This window comes from Apostichopus japonicus, chromosome 1 (genome assembly GCF_037975245.1).
Source record: "Apostichopus japonicus isolate 1M-3 chromosome 1, ASM3797524v1, whole genome shotgun sequence".
Lineage (NCBI taxonomy): Eukaryota > Metazoa > Echinodermata > Holothuroidea > Aspidochirotida > Stichopodidae > Apostichopus > Apostichopus japonicus.
The window spans coordinates 3,623,523-3,642,863 of NC_092561.1; the positions used below are offsets into that span (position 1 = coordinate 3,623,523).

General features: G+C 33.5%; 1 protein-coding gene across 1 annotated transcript in view; it reads right to left on the reverse strand.

The window, feature by feature from the left end:
- Positions 1–591: 591 nt before the first annotated feature.
- Positions 592–19,341, reverse strand: part of LOC139983806 (ras-related and estrogen-regulated growth inhibitor-like) — a 35,930-nt gene continuing 17,180 nt past the window's right edge. The window contains exons 4-6 of the mRNA XM_071997635.1: positions 18,524–18,580; positions 6,095–6,168; positions 592–4,743 (exon numbers count right to left, since the gene is read on the reverse strand). Of these exons, the coding sequence (XP_071853736.1) occupies positions 4,297–4,743; positions 6,095–6,168; positions 18,524–18,580 (578 nt within the window). The 3' untranslated portion in view covers positions 592–4,296. The remainder of the gene's footprint in view (positions 4,744–6,094; positions 6,169–18,523; positions 18,581–19,341) is intronic.

Sequence of the window (19,341 nt, forward strand, 5' to 3'; positions counted from 1 at the left end):
TTCCTTAAACTTGTCCCTGATTGGGAACAATGACGTGAATGTTGGTTACATTTGCCTGTAACAAATATAGCGCTATTGCCCTCAATTCGACATATTTTTGCTCGGGGGGGGGGGGGGCAGACCCCTCGTTTTGTATACGTCAATGCTTATTGGGGTCTAAATTTTTACAAAAATGAAAAAAAAAATCTTAAAAGTAAGGAATCATAAAAAGGACAAAGTAAAGGTAAGCTTTATCTTCTTCTTTTTTTTAAGGGGGGGGGGGGGAGAGGTGGGAAGAAGAATGATTTCCGTTATTTTGAAGCGATATTTTATATTTCGCAAAGATTCATGGTATTTCGATTTTCTTTGTAGTTCAATTGCCTTGATGATATTCATAGTGCTGTGGTCAGATCATGCATTTATAAAATATCATGATATCTGAAATATTCATACTTTTGCCATTCAATGTATGATTTTGACCTTAAAATGCAGAAAATTCCCGGCAATTGTTTAGGTAACTACCCTCAGTCCCGGAATCTCTTATATGTGACTCTCCTGTGACGAAATCGAAAGAGCAAAACAGATGGAAAACACTTTCTCACATTTGTTAAATTCATTTTATTTTATGCTTGATGTCTATAAAGCATTTTTGTGGCGTAATGAACAACGACATTTCCAAGGCAAGAAATTGATCGTACCGATAATCAAGGTATACTTTTTGCCTAAGATTTCATCCGGTGAACATTAAAGCTAAACTTCAATTATTTCTATATTATTTAATTAAAAGATAAAATAAAAAAGGACCAGCCTTAGTTTGTGCAAAACATTGCAGAATTGTTCAAAACTACAAAACTTACTTAAAATTACTTCAATTATTTACAGTAAACTTTATCAGGCAATGCACAAAAAGTGTCAAAAATAAATAGTGCAGAATTGGTTTACAGGAACGTTATGCAAAGTGTTGCGTATACTGTTCATAATCAGTTAAATTTCACAGACAATTGGATACGACTATATCATACTTATAAATGATGGGGAAAATGAAATGGTAAACCATCATACAGAATAATTTCGAAACTATAAATGCAGAAAATTCACTTTCTAAACTCTTAGATTGAAGCAGATCAATAACACAATAAAACTTGATTAACGGCAAATGAACTATACCTTAATATGACAGACGTATATATAATTCTGGCAGCTGCCTGCATGCTATTCAAAAACATGACGTCATCATGACATACACCTTTAAGGAGCCAATCAATCATTCATAAATGATTTTGACAGTGAATTGCTAAAATGATAGATAAGTATTCTCTTTCCGAAATATACAGTTAGCTATCTGTAAGTACTATGACACTTAGGGTATATCATAATAGGTCAATGCCCCCTGTAGCAAGAAACTCCTCGACTGGTTTCAAGTGAAGCAAATCAGGTTGATTTATTCAAGCGATTGTTCACCAACCAGCATCAAGACCTTGCATCAAGACCAAACATGAACTAAATCAAGGTGTATAGTAGGGCGAACGAAGGCAGTAATATCAAATCTCAACAAGCTGTGGCTGCACAACTCTTTGAGTTGAAATATATACAGACAAACGTCGCAAATCCTCATGTGGATATTTCAAGGTATAGTTGATTACCACGACATCCCATGAGTGCTGTCTTATTGGTAGAAGAAAACAAAACCCCTTTAATAGGATAATTTAATGCAGTGGCGTAGGAAGGTACTTTTGAGCGGGGGGGCTGAAGACTGATGGCCGGCCTGGGGGAGGGGTCTAAGGGGAGGGGGTGTCCCCCTCCCCTTTGGAATTTTTTTGCATTTCCAGGTAGCCTCAGATGCAATTTGGTGCAATATAGCACACTTCAACACCCACTCCATTTTGTAAACTTAATTTTGTATTTTCACCAGGCCTTAGATGCAATTTGGTGCTCCAAATGAGATTTTTTTCTCATTTGGAAATGAAAAAGGGGTTTTCTGACTTGCGAAGCGGGGGGGCGGAATGATACTTCCGCCCTCCACATTTTTCACTGGGGGGCTGGCGCCCCCCAGCCCCCACGGTTCCTACGCCCTTGATTTAATGATGGCTGAATACCTTGCTTCTTGATGTATAGGCTACCAATACATGATGTGAGTACAGAAAGTCCTATATAAACAACAAAGTGGCTATTCTTATGACTAGTTGTAAGAATAATTTATAAATACGCATGCGCAGTTGCTTTAACATGGCTATTTTTACAGCTAGGAGTACTATTTTTATGACTAGGAGTAACAATAATTTCCGGTTAGGGTTAAGGTTAGGTTAGTGTTTAGGGTTAGGTTAGGGTTAGGTTACCCCTACTACATACGCAGTTGCTTTATTTACTTTACTGCGCTTGAATTCGCCGATGTCGTAAGAATAGTTTTTAAATAATTGTTACAACTAGTTGTAAGAATAGCCACGGCCTATAAACAACGCTTATCTTTAGCACTATACAGTAGGTCGGTCCTTAATTAGTAATGTATTTTCTCTTCTTCTTTATGAAATATTGCATCAATGAGGACATTGATCTTTTACCTTTTAAGACACAGCAGGGTATATATTTATACATTTTGAGCTTGATTTTGTAGTCCCTTCATATTTCAGTTAATGTCACACAGTCAGGGTAATATATTGAATTTCTGTGAGTGGGTGTATAAACTGCTTGTAGTTTGATGACTTGAACAGAACACCAATTCATGTAGCGTAATTGGTTGCACTTCGAAACTAACTTGTTAATTTAAATCCTTTGAATTGATATAATAGGTAAGGACTTGTTTGGGTCTTTCGTTTTCATATATTTTATTTCTTTATGGTGATTCCTTCCGGATCTCAAAATACGAGAATTTGAATGTCAGTATTTTAACCAGCTTCTTCAACGTTTTATTCATTCAAGCCTAAGGTTTTATTATGCCCCTCAGTCTAAAACCTATCCGTCTATACTTTAGTCTGAGCAAGTGTTCGTCGGGTAGAATTTTAGTTGAAGTGTTGTTAGACCCTTCGGCAAAGCTGCTAATGTCGACAAAACAAGAACCTTAAAGGGAGGCTGTAACAGTATCCCATAGTTTGGTAGATATACCGAATGGTCACAATGGTTAAAGGAGTTGCAACACATTTTAGAATTTTGTTTGTTGTTGAAAAGTGTTAAATATATTTGTACGATGTACATCACTTTTCTTAAGATCCTTGTTCCCATGGTGACGTCACAGAGGCAGCAATCTACCTAATGTAATTTGGATTGACACGTCAACATAGTTGAGACTCGAAGTTAACAAGATTCTTTATACATGCAAAGTACATATAAACAAAGAATAAATGAATTTACCAACGAAAGTAACGTAGCATGTTGTTCATAGATATTCATAGACATTAAAAAACAAAAGACTATCAATGTACCCGAAAAAACCTATTTCTTTCCATTGAAGTGAAATGATTAGTCCATTTGACAAACATGGCGAATGCCCTGGATAGAAAACATAGTAACTATGCTATATTTCGAAATCCTTAAATATTTTAATGAAACCAATTTTCCGCATTCTTGTTGCTGAGCCTCGAAATCATTACAAACTCAACAGAGAATCTAGTGAATCTGTATAAAACTAAGTGGGCTCTTAGATCTGAATCGAATCCATCTACACAATTGCGAAAAGACATTAACAAAGACTGCTAATAGATGTGTTTACATTGCATATCTTTCTACATGAGACAAACAGTATCAGAATAATAAATAATAATGATACAAAAAACGAGGATCCGTGAGAAGTTTGGGCTTGTGGTGTAAAGCTATAATATATATATATATTTACATATATATATATATATATATATATATATATATATATATATATATATATATATATATATATATATTATTGTGTGCACCGTGACCAGTACATGTGTAAACAAACGTAAGTTATATTTGAAACTTTAATAAGATTGATATCAAAGCAAACTCGTCACTTTTTTTCAGTCTTTCGTCGACATGTTTGTTGGATTTCATTTGAATTGAAATTTGTCAACTTATAAACAGTATATGTTGTGTGAATTAGGGCAGGAATATCGTTCAAACTGTTGTAACAAATAAAAAACAATAAGATAACTTTTGACGACAACTTCTGAAATAATCTCTATTACTTTATGGAACTGAAAATACAATTATGACTCATTTTGAAAGACAAGCAGGGTTACACTTATATTATACCAAACCATGATCAAAAGAATGGAATGAAAATCTTTTAATATGAACTAATTGAATTCGATTAAAAAAAGAAATCAAAACAAGAGAACAATAATTAAATTAAGGGACAGATATTTTTCTTCTCCTTCTCATGGGAGATCCAAACATCGCTTGTCGTACTTTGTTAGCTACATTTTTCGTCACACTGCTTTTGCGCCGTCGTATTTGCTCCCGATGTTTCTTCTCTTCGTCGACATCTTTAACAACTGCAGAGAATGCCCTCCAAACAGATTCCCAATTTTCTGCTGCTGAAACCTCAAAGAAATGACAGCCGTATTCCTCAGCTAAATCGTGACCTTCTTCTGAGTTCACCTCGTGACAATTTTGATCCAAGTCAATTTTATTAGCAACTACGGCGATTGATATTGAACTGGGCGCTTTAGCAGATTGTGCGCGCTTAATTTGCTGATCGAGAGAATCAAAGGTTTCCCTGTTACATACACTATACACAAGAATCATCCCGTCAGCCCATCTCATGTGATCTTCTCGTTTACGAACAAAATCCAGCTGCATTGCCAAAGAGTGAAAACAAAATCGTGTTAGTAAACCATAGAATTTTCGCCTTACATAAAGTAGACGTTTGAGGGAATATTCCTGCTGTTACAAGACAACAAGAAACATATACAAGCATGCGGGAACACAAAAGGCACATTAATAAATTGAGTATTTGAAATATATATTAATGGACGCTTATTCATGCTAATCACACACACACATACATACACACCCACCCACACGCGCACATACACACACACACACACACACACACACACACATATATATATATATATATATATATATATATATATATATATAACGCAGTTGAAATGAAATAGACAAGGATAGTGCAGTCCATCTACAGAATCAAATCATTTCTCCTCATTCTTGAACAGGTTAGGCCTTCTCCAACACGTTAATTCTATTTTTTTTACCATCCTATTTGATAAGCAGAATTGATTTCTTGGAAACCAAATCTGATAAATTAAATTAAACCAGCGTTCGATCAATTCCGTGTTCGTATTGACGAGGGAGCAATGCCCTAGTGGGTAAAAACGGGATCGAGTGAGCCGACTTTTCTCCAACAAGTCATAGCTATCAAATAGCGGAAAGAACAACCTTGCCTTGAGAAAGTTGCCTTCTTTTTTAGTGCGATAGAATTTCCAAGTTGAAATAATGAGTAAATGTTATATAGTTCATGCATGGTCTTGAATTAATTTCAACAAATACTTATAAAAACAACAACATGAACGTTATAGTAGGCAAATTAACGAACACGGATATCACTTGTGTTTTAGTAAGCAAATGGCGCCATCACTTTCGGATGTTTTCAAAGAAAGACATTGGCACAGTATATTGTACATTAATTTAGCTAGGTACAAAGGAAGATTCGATTTTGCAAGACTGACCATTTAAACGCAAAAGTCGTTCGTAAAATAGATAATCCAATTTCCACATTAGATGGGTTTCTTCATACCAGAGCAATCTACGGTTATCCCATCTTAAATGACTTTCTAAATTGAGAAGATTCCACATCTGAAATGCTGTTAAAATGCTGAATTGGAAGCCACCCGAAGTGTAAGTTGTAAATCCATATATATATATATATATATATATATATATATATATATATATATATATATATATATATATATATATATATATATATATATATATATATATAATATATATATATAACCAGCAGCGGTAATGGAGGGCAAATTGAATAAGTGTCTCTTCATCTGCCTCCCTTGCATTGTTTTCTGTATTGATTTTATCCCAGCCTTGAAACCCATCTTAAAACGTTGAACTTGATTCTCGAGACAAGAGGTAAATAATAGGCTGATTTATAATAACCTACCTTCGTACAGGTGTCAAGAACTTCTATGTTCACATGTGCTTCGTTGAAAGCCACCGTTTGCTTGTAGAGATGATCTATCGCATGCCGGATGCGGAAAGAAGTAACGGAAAGTGAAACATGACAATGTTAATATGTTAAATAAGTAAAAACTAAAGTATATAGCTAAGTTTGGGACCCTTGAGACGTTAGTTATACAACACATGTCACAACATGATACACATTAGGCTGACTCAGCATTCCAATTGCTGACATAAATTATTAAAATTATTCATCGTAATTGGGAAAGTACGGTGTGCAATCATTGTGATGCTATGCAGCCAACCTCCCCCCTCCTCCCACCCTCCCCGTCACAAACACATGTATACAAAAGAGAGAGAACATTGTTTTGTTTTTTTGCTATTGTTATTAGGAAACGCACCTGTAATCAAGATATTATTAAAGTTTTTGAGTGATAAAATAATATGAACTACCTGATCAGAGTCATGAACCTCGCTTTATACAATACAATGTTAAACGATCACAGCTGTATGCGTGAGTTCGTGATGTGTAATGTTTATTATTCTGAGCAAAACTACGTAATGTTTACATTTGGATACCCATCAATCTAGTTAACAGATACACGTGGTTTCAACCAGATGGCTGAAACAATGAGTGACTAACAGATATATCCATCACAACAAATTTAGTGTCCCACAAAGTAAATTGTTTATTTCTTACTGGTTCAGCAGCCCTCTTATAGTTTAACATGTAATATCTTTGTTGCTGTTGCGATTTTGGAGGACTAAAGAAACATAATATTTTCAGTTATATTGTTTTTTCTTAAACCATCGAGGACGGTAACACAATATTGTGGCAACTTCAACACCGCAGGACGCTTTATAACGTCATAGATTATAGCGAAATGCAGACTGTAATGAAACAAACGTGAGCTAATAAAGAGAGGCTCCAAGCATATATATACTTATACACACACACACACGCGCGCATATGTATATATATATATATATATACATATTTATATATATATATATATATACATATATATATATATATATATATATATATATATATATATATATATATATATATATATATAGTGTTTAACGGTATATATGTTATACGATACAGTTATTAGTACCTCTGTATACTGTCATTGACGTGTTGTGTGTTGTGCATGATGGTCTTTCCAAATTTATAAGCCTACATAAATCATAAATCGTGAACATCTCCATAACGTCTGACTGCATTTTTTATATGTTATGTATAGTAAATGTGTCCCTAATTCATAAATATTACACAATATATATATTTTTACTCGAACATCCATTATAGATTTGACAGCGGAAAAATAATGGACATGTTAAGAACACTAGTCAGTAAACTAGTCAGTATACTCTAGGCGGCGGTGATATGGGCAAACCACCCGATAATCATTGCTTGGCTGCCAAAACAGAAATATAACTCATTCGTTTGCTGCGAGACATACCCGGTAGATACGGTGGGGAGGGGGGGGCGTGTCGGAACGAGGAAAAAGACGAAGAGAATAAACCCACACATATTGCGGAGATAGCGATGAAGCTTTACTTGAGATTTAAAAGGATTATATCATAAAATACAGTAACTATAGTTACGTTATTTCTCATTGAAATGCTATGGCGGTGTGGATAAAGTCTATCCGGGTATTAGAATTTAGAAGAAATATAACCATAGCGTTTGGGCTCGAGCTGAAGTAAGATGGCGTCTTTATTTTCATCCATAAGGTATCCACTGTGTTCCATCTGATATGGTCTTTCAAATGAACATAAATCACAAATCATCTAACACCTTAAAATTGTAAGTTTTAAGCCATTCTGTGGCTTCTCCCTCATACAAATGATGTGGCTTAGCGTCGAAAAAAGAATTCCCCTTCCAGGCCTATAAAAGTAGTCACTTATTGCGGCCAGTATAGCTAGCTAAACTAGAAGAATGTTTCATTCATTATAAGAAAGCGAAGCTACGATTAGATCTGACATCCCGTCAAAACACGTGACCAATTTTAATACCTGAAATAAAATATAGGACGCTCTGTTTGAAGTAACTCCATACTTTCTTTCTTTTTCTCCCTCTGATGATTTTTTCGTGATACCGTGCTCTTTTGAAACGTTTGTCTAATGTTTATGTAAATTTTGAGTAGACCTATAATTTGTTATCATGATATGTAAATTTTGAATAAAAAGGAAAGATTTCCATAGCTCAAATTATGTGAGTCTCACTACACTACCACTCTGAAGTACGTTTCTGACAGCGCTATAGATTAACATCTGACAATCGGACTTATAATAATCCCTTCGGGTTTTCAGTACACTAGTACGTACGACAAATTAAGCACACGACATCACACATATACAGTAACACGTATACACAACACATTACAGACTATGTCTCTATACATCTACATATACCAGCCATGCCACGTTATTCACCCGCTCATACATCGTGTACATTCTAGCGCATGATGTTCAGCTTCGAGAACTTTATCATATTCCTAGCATCTGGCATTTGTCTAAGGAGTAAATACAACATTTTGAGGAGAATTCTCGTGTTCGAATATAGCCCCAAAGTCACATGACCGCATCAATCTGTGTAAACTACGCTCTAAATATATTTTCCTCTCCCCCTCCCCTTCCCCGGGGATTATTTACATGAGTCTGTAATTTATGCTTACAGGGAAAATGGTTGATGAATTTCATAGGTTACTTCTTTTAAAGCTTTCCGGTTTTGTCATTTAAGAAGAAGAAATGGGCCGTATAGAGAGCAGGTTTTATTTTGTTGATTTTAATAAATATTTCAACGCTACTCGATACTGAATACACATAACCATTAACCATAGCTAATTAGCTTGACTAGTCAAATTCCAGTTGGTAATTGTCCATTTTACACGTCCATAAACTCAAGGTACATCCTCATATAGACTTGTACAAACTTACCTTCAGAGAGTTGTAATGAAGGTAATTCCTGTAGCCATGGTTAACTTATGAGATTATGTGAGTATCAAGACGATCTCACGAAGAAAACGTTAAATTTTACAAACCAAGGTAAATACCTATACTATTCTACGTAAACATTGTCGTATACATTCACCAGTTATGTCTACCACTCAATGAACGACAACAAAACCAATGGCAAGATTTCTATGGCAATGTTGAGCTCGCTATATTGCCCGAGACGGCGTTTGGCAACACGATGCTTGTACGCAGAGACTTTAGTGCATCAGTAATAATTCAAAAGTACTTTGAAATATATAGACATATAAAATAAGTTTTACCGTATGTATGCTTCACGAAATAGAATCTATAGGCCGCCCTTTTGTATGAGGATGGATCCAATGAATAATTGTCAAATTTGCATGCAAGAAACACGTTCAAACTCGCAGTATCGATTTCGTAAAAAAATGCTTGAAATTGAGGCGCTAAATGATAAGAATCGGGTTTATTACACTTGTATCGGAGACTAGACGTGCTTCACGTCATACATTAATCACTTTACAGTAAATATAATGAACGGAATCGTGTGGTAACTTTGTAATGCATCAAGCTTCTTAAACACTATATACTCTGTCCTTTATTTCTCTTAGTGACGCCAAATGTCAGATTTAAGTAAATTCACGAACACAAAAACCTTTTCGCACCCCAACTTTGCTTTGCTAAACTTGAGTGTCTTCTCGATTCTGTTTGTGACTCCTATAAAAAGATAATTTCACATACTTAACGGTTAAAACAAATGGATAAGTGAGAGAAGCCGTTCATCAGTATACATTTAAGAGGGGCAGCCCAAGGTTACGTTGCAGAATGTTTTGACAGACCCGTAAGGAATTAATCACATTTAGGAAATTGAAGAAACATCAAGGAATTACCCATCCCAGTTGATACTGAGGTGACAAGCCGACTCATACAACGGCGTACATAAAGCAAGCGCCGTCTGGACATTGATTTATGACCAAGGAAAAGTTGTCCAATGCCTGGCCACCTTTTTTAAAATGTTAGATGAGTTATAGAACACATTCTTATTAATTATCCAATCTCAAAAATGGGTATTCTCGAGCTTCTATAACTACAATTAATTGAACACACTGACGGGAATGTACTTCCAAAATTACCGTTTGGCGTAGGAACGGCTGCGATGTGGAAGCATTGTTTAGGATATCATGAATAATGTGCAATGCTCTACACATTTTAAACAAAGAGAGTACTTCAAACTTTATTTTAAAATATATATCCTTGTCGGTGACATACGGTATTACGGCGGAATTTTCTTGTATACCTTTTAGAGGCCGTACATGCTAAAGGTAACAATCTTTCATCCATTTGTAGGCTACGTGCAATTAAAGGGCAATTATCAACACAGTGCTACGTAAGCCCGACAATAAACACTATTATTATACGGAAGTTAAGGACATGGAGGCCAATATTCAGGAAGTCTTGAGTCGGAGGGACACAAAGAATTGTTAGGAGGGGCACAAAACTCGCGTCCTGTAACTTCTGCTAAGTGGGGGGGGGGAGACGAAAGTCAGCACGGGGGTGGGGTGGGGGTGGGGGAAAGCCTTGCTGCGGGCCTGGGGTTGTTTTATCTTTCACAGGTAAAATGACTCGGAACGTCAAACGTATTTCACATTGTTAGCAATCCCTCATCACACCATATTGGCGGTCTTTGTACGGGTGTTTGGTTTAATTTTGTTATGCAATCGACTGATTTATATGGATCACAGTGCATAGCCGGTATGTGAATTCATTATTTAAGGCACTTGATACAGTAAAAACATCCTTTAGTCGAATCGCACTTGGTGATTTCTCCTCAGGGTTAAAATTGTGATACATTTGACATGGCTATTAAAATGTCAAAGTTCTCCGCATTCAAACGCTGCACGACTCTGCATTCTGCTTTGTATAGAAATATTGTACTCCCCTGTTGGTTATTGATTTGCGAAAAACCACAGTATGTACATTTCATTGGTAATATTAATAATGTTGTCACGTTAGAACTGTGCTGTTACCATATGGAGTTGCAAACAATTTGCCAAATATTAAGAAATCATGGATATTATTTTTATTATTATTCTTACAACGAGCAAGTCACATTGGACAACATATACTTCTAAAGGACTGAAAAAAGTAAAATCGAAATATACAATAAGAACAGGCCTATTTGATGTTGTTGACATTTATAATCTAATGTGTTAACATCAATACAAGCAACCTTCACTTGGTAGTGGGTGTTTATCAATGCATATGACGTCATTATGTAATATATATATATATATATATATGTATATATATATATATATATATATATATATATGTGTGTGTCATACATTTATGAATATGCAATGCATAATCATAACTAACTACACTGTAATATTGTCATTCTGTTATATTTGTTAACTATGATGAAAAGGGACCGCTACCACTAAGGGCTGCAGGGATAGTTCATTTACGTTGATACAGCCATAGGTACTTTGTAATTTAGAGGTCACTGGTTCGAATCCCATTCCAACTGTCTATTGCTTTGCTCATTTTTCCACAGTTCACTTTTTGTTGATCCGATCGTTGTTAGCTAATTTCGAAAAAAGATTGACAAGCAAATGTTAATCAATTAAACTTAATTTTCATTACATCATATTCAACACTATACTTATACGAACTGACCCACGAAGCAAGCAGTGCTTGCTGTTATAGCTTTCTTCTAAACCTTTCCATTACACTATAGTGATATTAATAGTGTCGTCTCTCCGACAAATATTTCGCTGTAACAAAGATAGAATTATCAGCCTCTTGCTGGTTTCGTTTAGACACGACAAACTCGAGTGTCCTTCAAAATATCATTGAAATCACGAAAATATATAACTAAAGATAGATTGATAAGATTCTAAATATACTTCACTTCAAGTCTCCATCGACAAGTTTCATGACAGCAGTTATTATTGCCAAGCTGTTACAAAAAAAAAATATGTATCTTGGATTGCAGGACAACTACAGCTTTCCGTCTTGAGCGAGGGTTAGTTTGATTAAAGACTGTTTACTTAGTATTTTAATGTCTTCCAACTGTTCACTACTTTCTCCATTATATTATTTTATTCCCTTATCGATATATTCATGCCCGATTCCGTACCAAGAGTATGTACTTCAGTACACGTCATTCGAAAAACGAACCTACTGACAGTTTTGACAGTAAAACGTTCGACAAATGACATTTATTGGTAATATCATTATGTATAATTATATTTGACAGTATGTCAATATGTGAATAAATTCTCACTTAATCACGAGATTCATTGTAAAGTCCATAAAAATCATTAATCCAGTGGAAATGAGTCAATGCCACTAAAGTCATCCAAAGGAATAAGAAAAATGATCGAAAAAAAACTTGAAGGAAATAATTTTTATTGTGGCTCCTTGGACGACGGATTCTGTTTGCGGCTTCGATTAGGTTAACGCGTTAAGAAACTAAAGAAATCGGGTACATATATGGGGTTAACTTAATCACTTATTTTATGGAAAACGTACAAAGCTATTTCCACTTTTATTGTGATAGAAAATAAGTAAGCGATCAATCGTAATATATTAAAGCTGTATCTGCTTTGGAGTCATATTTGTCTCAATTATAAATAAATATACAGATAAATGTTATTTACAATCTGATTTATAGATTACTGTATATAGACGTAAGATAAACAAATTTATTCAATGGAAAGACCGAGAGAATTGATGTCAAACAATAAAGCTTACACAGGGCTCGTGGGGGGGGGGGGGTGGGGGGTATTTACCTATAAAACTGAGAGGATGGTAAAAAAAATTGCAAGGTTATCACCTTAATTTGAACCTATGTTAAAGTAATAATATGGCAAAAGTGAACTGTAAGGATTAAAACAGTGCCCATGCGGTATCATTTTCTGTTTCTTTGAAGAAGCATTCTTAAATACATTACACGGTCTCACTTTGTTCTGATAATAAATGTTGTTAGAATTTCATCAAAAATGCAGCTTTTAGGGTAGAAATATTTGTTCCCTCTGTGTATAAATGGTCGAAATATTAGAAAAGGGAAACAAATGAGAAAGACATTTTCAGTTGAATGGCGTGGTTGAAATCCGTTCATCATTCATTCAAATATCACCCAAGTTGAAAACTTCATATTTTCGCGATTCAGAGTGCTATAGAGAAGATGTATTTGTAACCTATATTTGCAAAACAAATCTGCAACTCCAGCCACCAGAACGTTCAAGACTGAGGTAGATCATAGAGGTAAAAACTGTTTTTACCTCCATGGGTAGATACATGGTGTGAGAATCCACATAGAAAATCAGGTAACGTGTTGTAGACCATGCATGCCATTGATCCATCTTTTGGGATATCTGGTTGATCTTTGTGTTGTGAAATATAAGGCAGATATAAGATAAAAAGAGTATTACCAGAGAGTTAAAACCTTTACCCTCTTGAAGCAATCCTAAACCCTTGCATGAGGTACTTGGCACTAATTTGACGTCATCATCGTTTGAAATTTCATCTTTTGTTCATAATAGGATAAAACGCTGCCGCCTCATGTCGATATTTTGTCGCAACTAAATGCTGGAGATGCATTTCTATTTTCACGTCTTCTTTCCTGATGGAATCAATTCCGCTTTGTTTTACTTTGCAAGATGGAAGATAACTTCACAACTTCAGCTAATTATTTTGAAAGTAATTGGTTGGAAAGAAGATTTCATACACACAAACGCTAAGAGTTATAAATATATATATTATCATTTTAGAGTGCCAGAAACTGATTTGTTTTTCAGTTCAAACTATGTCTTCAGTTCCATGAGTGTATTTTGTTATTAACGTTACTATATGTTTATATAATTAAAAACTACTTGAAATTAGAATATATCATCAAGTAATGGTTTGAAGTATTTCAAAAATAAAACCATGCTCGCTCTTGTCTTATGATTAAAAAGCGATAATTTGACAGATGGCATGAAAGGTAAAATTTAAGTCTTCTAGCTATATAGTGTTTGCAGTGACAACAAACTATAAGTGGGAGTAGAATATATATATAGAACTATAAGAAGACGAGATACCCTGTTTGCTCACTTCTTGTTTTCCCGGATATTTTTGCATATTTAAGCCTTTAATTTAAACCTATATTTATAGTTGATTGGTATTCTTCACAACCTTTGTCCACCCACTACTCTTTATCCACTTCATACACCCACTCACTGGAATCAGCAACAATATCGACATTTTTAGTTTAATTCATCTACTCTAGATGTACTTCATAATACTACCCACTCACTGGAATTAGCAACAACATCAACATATTTAGTTTTACTTCTTCTCTATCTAAACCATTTATGCATTTGCTGCTAAGACGTTAAAGCAAAATGTGAGACACTTTGATAAGAAATGAAAGTAAAAATAAATTAGGTGCTTGAACATTTTGTTGTTTAACGATATTTTTAGATAAAATTGAAGTTAACTATTAGCATTAATCTTAAAATAGCAATGTTTGTATTGAATTTGGTTTAATTTTTTGAATTTCTTACAAATAAATAAGTCATGAAAAACAATATTATTTTTATAAGGTATACAGTACACTTTAGTTTCAAATTTAAAAAAAAAATGAAAAATTGAAAAGGTTGGCATCGATAAATGATTAGTATGAATTAATAAATGTGTCTATTGGAAGAAATATTGAGCTTCGCATGGCGTTTTCATATTTTGGGGTTCTTATTACATGTTCCGTGATAACCAAAAAATGTAGGTTTAACAAATAGTGATATTATTTTGATGAATAGCAGCTCAAATGAAACATGTCTATATTATTGTAAAGCCCTATACTTATTACTGTGTATAAATACATAACGATATAGTTGTAATTCACTTATGTACAGTTTTCATACAAAGAAATATTAATACAACCAATATTTCATACACCAAATATTGTAAGTGTATACTGTACCGTGTATATAGTGCGTTGATTATTGACTACCGACTCGGAAATAGCAATCCGCTACCGTTAAATTTAAATCAAATACACTATTCGTCTAGTAAACAATTAAGTATAGGCTTAAGCCAAAACAGCTCTACGAAATATTAAACAGTATACTGATATGAAATTTGACTTTGGGTTTGATTCATATCTAGCTCATTTGATCTCCCTTCTATTAAAAGCAACATCAGCGTACTTCCGGGAAGGACGTAATAACAATTTTTAATCATTTAAATCAGCTGTTGATATTACACATGCTATCATTTGTTTACCTCTTTACCTCCATATTTGACAAAACATGTCATATATTTATGATATATTTTTTTACGAGAACATTTTGAGTTCAACTTGAAGAGACTGAAAATATCGCATAGCAAAGAGAAAAGTTCGCATTGCGATAAGTAATTACAATTATTTGATTTATTGGTTTGCTTCTTTATTCCGCAAGAATGTTTATTAAAGTTTGAGACCATTTCGAGAGATACTTGAGAATGGAGAACGGAAATGAAAGGCTAATGAATTATGTTGGTAATATCATACTATTTGTTCTACTGCTAGTTCAATATTTCAAAAGATCCGGCCTTTTTAAAATAATTGAGTGTTTGTTCTTTCTTTATATAAAATTGATTTAACAGAGGGTTTTTTCGCGGTATAAACCTTGCGGTTTCATCCCTGACATCCGAGTCAAACAGATAGATATAGAAGATAGGAATATAATAATAAATATAAATAACGAAGATATGAAAGTAAAATCAACTTCGGAATGTAAACCAGGTCAAAAATGGATAAACAGAGAAGATTTAACTAAATACATAAATAGTGATAACATATACGCTGTATTATTCATAAGGTCTAATGTATTAAATATTATTACTGGTTCCCTATCACTTCACACTGTGATAATATTTCTGAATAAAAATAGCCAATAACATACTTTTTAAAATAATTTGTTGGGTACCCAACACAAACTGGTGTTACGGTGACAAATGCCACATGTATTGTAAATTTGTCAACAGCCAGCGGTTTTTCAGTTATTTCGATACAATCTATATCACTGCTAATCAATTATTCTTCTATGATACCGTGTAGTGTGCTTTTAACATTGCGTGATCCTGGGAGCTGGGTAAATTCTATATACCTGATTGCAACACGCCAATAATTGCCAGTTTTTCTTCATTTTTGACGTCCTTTTTCACCTAATATTTGAAACCTTATGTAGAGAATTAGATCTATAGGTTCTTAGAATATTATACTGTTAATTGTTTTAAAAGAAACAATTAAGAACCCTTTGTCATCGTCAACTAAGTAAAATATTTGGTTATAACCGAGAACGTTCATCACAAAGTTTTCTCACTTCTTCAAGTCAAAATTTTCCTAACTCAGATTAGTGATATAACTGACCTCCTTGTTTCGGCGTTATCCTGCGATACACTAGATGAAGCCTTATATCTAATAAAGTGTATTAAACAGAATTTACCCCCTGATGTCCCCATCAACTGCCGAGGTTTGTCGGGTTTTTTTTCCCTGTCTCCTTGTTGTTTCCTCTTAAATCGATTTAAAGTGTTTTTCACAAGGATATGGGCAAACAAATAAAGGCTTTGAATTACAGTCTTTTGGGGTTTTGTGTTTGTAAAATTAAGTTTTGGTGGACATTTTAAATAGTAACAGGAGAACGAACTAGCAGGTGTTACAACCGTTTTGACGCTCTAATTACTAGAGAGTTTAAATAAATTTATTTAAAAACTATAAAACTAAACAAAAAACACGTAGAAAGAAAAAGGAAGACTAATGAGACAGGGGATGTACGTGTAGTTGCATATGTACACCGTACGAAAGATGGCTTAATGTTATCGACGTTTAGTCCAAAATTGCAAGAAAGTGTTATAAGAAGCAACACTGTTCATGTAACCATGGCAATAAATAAAATTATGAAATTTGATTAAAGGATGCCATTAGGCATCAAGGTAATTTAAATAAAAATGCTACAGACTGTTTACAAGTGTTGCCATCAATCAAAGTGGTATTTAACACCACTTTTAATTAATTAGAAAAAATAACCCTCCAAGCAAAAGGGTGCACTGTTGCTCATATGAATTAAGCAGAACGTTGGGTTATTATAATTTCCTAAAAAAATTACATCAATTAAAATCCTGCACTAAGGAGCCATGACGCCATATATATATATATATATATATATATATATATATATATATATATATATATATATATATATATATATATATATATATATATATATATATATATATATATATATATATATATATATATATATATATATATATATATATATATATATATATATGCAATGATTTTCCCACTCATTACGATTTTCATTTATATATATATATATATTTATATATATATATATATATATATATATATATATATATATATATATATATATATGTATATATATATGTATATATATATATGTATATATATATATATATATATATATATATATATATATATAAATATATATATATATATATATATATATACGTTTTATGTTGTTTTAGTGTTATGGTAAAACTAATACGCACCGCACTGCAAGAAAAGTACAGTTGTGACGTCAACTAAATGTAACATATGGCAACGATAATTCAGCCAATTTAAACCAATAATCTAATTGACATTTCAGAAAATAACACAATCGGAGACAGTCATGTCTGCCGTCTGATTCATTAAGATAAATGATAATTAGACCAACTCAAATTTGTTAATTACATACGAAGGTCATTTGTTGACATTTCTAATAATAATGTTTATATCAAGCAAAGTTTTTATATAGACATATTTCAGACATTCATATTTCATTAATACGATGAAATCATCATTTTTGTGCAAAAAAAAAGGAATATTATAGGACGTTATTTCTGTTTAATTTGACGGATATGAATCCCCTGCACTCTCGAGCCGCGTGGAACATTTCAAACATAAAACAAAAACATAATCTAAACTGGTAGAATGAAATCATATTAATATTTTGTCCCCAATAATAGCATTGTATGGTTGATTCATGTTGAGATAGTTTTGGTAACCTTCGTCGTTTCTAAAATAATCTCTGCATGTGTAATTACCGCACGACAAATGCTCCTTTAGGGCTGTAATATCTGAATTCAATATTGCCATTAGGTATATCAAGGTTCAATTAGTTTAATGAAGTACATAGAATACCATACAATAATTACTACGTCATAAACAATTTCCGTGCAATCCAAAGCACAGCTATAGTTTTTCTTCTCTATAATTTATCATGGTTTACTTCACTGCGTCAATACAAGTTATAATTCTCTACACCTTTCTGCCTAACAGTATAGAAATGGAATCATGATATTGAATATTTTGCTTCAAAATATTTGAATTTCACCACCAAAGGAAGAAGAAAAAAACCAAGAGTTTGCTTACCTATGCTAGATTCATATTCCCCGATGAACCTTCGCGTGAGAAATCGGACAGTTATTGCTGAAAAAGGAAAAATATAATAAATTGAACCAGAAAATCGAGGTAATTACATTTCCCTTGGTGTTATATTATACACTAATTGACTTATAGAACCTTAAGCCATGTAAATCGACGTAAAAGATACCTGTCAGTTGTGAAGTAACGAAAAGAAGAAGGCAAAAAACCATGCCGATTCTGATTCAAAACGTGACGGGAATATATTTGATACTTCCTGAAAAAATACAAATGAAAAACAGTCTTGTAGATTAAACACTAGTAAAAGTATATATAATATTATAGGCCTATGTTACAATGCCGTTATAAATCAAGCTGTTGTATAGCGTACTGTGTTCGAATTATCTCACTAATATTAACACAATTAACTATTTGTGTTAAAGATTTTGTGTTCAATCGTAATCGTTATTTGCGCTGTATACGCATATAGCTGGCGGTGTTTTACATATACGATTCCAATTTTGAATCCATACTGCAAAGCATATTAGGTGGATTCATAAATTAAATATGTATATTTATTTTGCCCTAATGTAGAGATCAATAACAATTCTATCTACCTTGAATTAAGTTTGTGAATTCGCTGGTGACATCTTATGAATTGATGTTGTGGAATTTTATTTACCTTGAAAATGATACAACCAGAGACATATAGTACCGTATAGGCCTACATTACAAAATAAAAATACACAGCGTGGAAGAAAACCTTGTTGACTTAAATTATATTCGGCCTCTAAGGCACGACAGACTACGTGACAAAACAAATACAC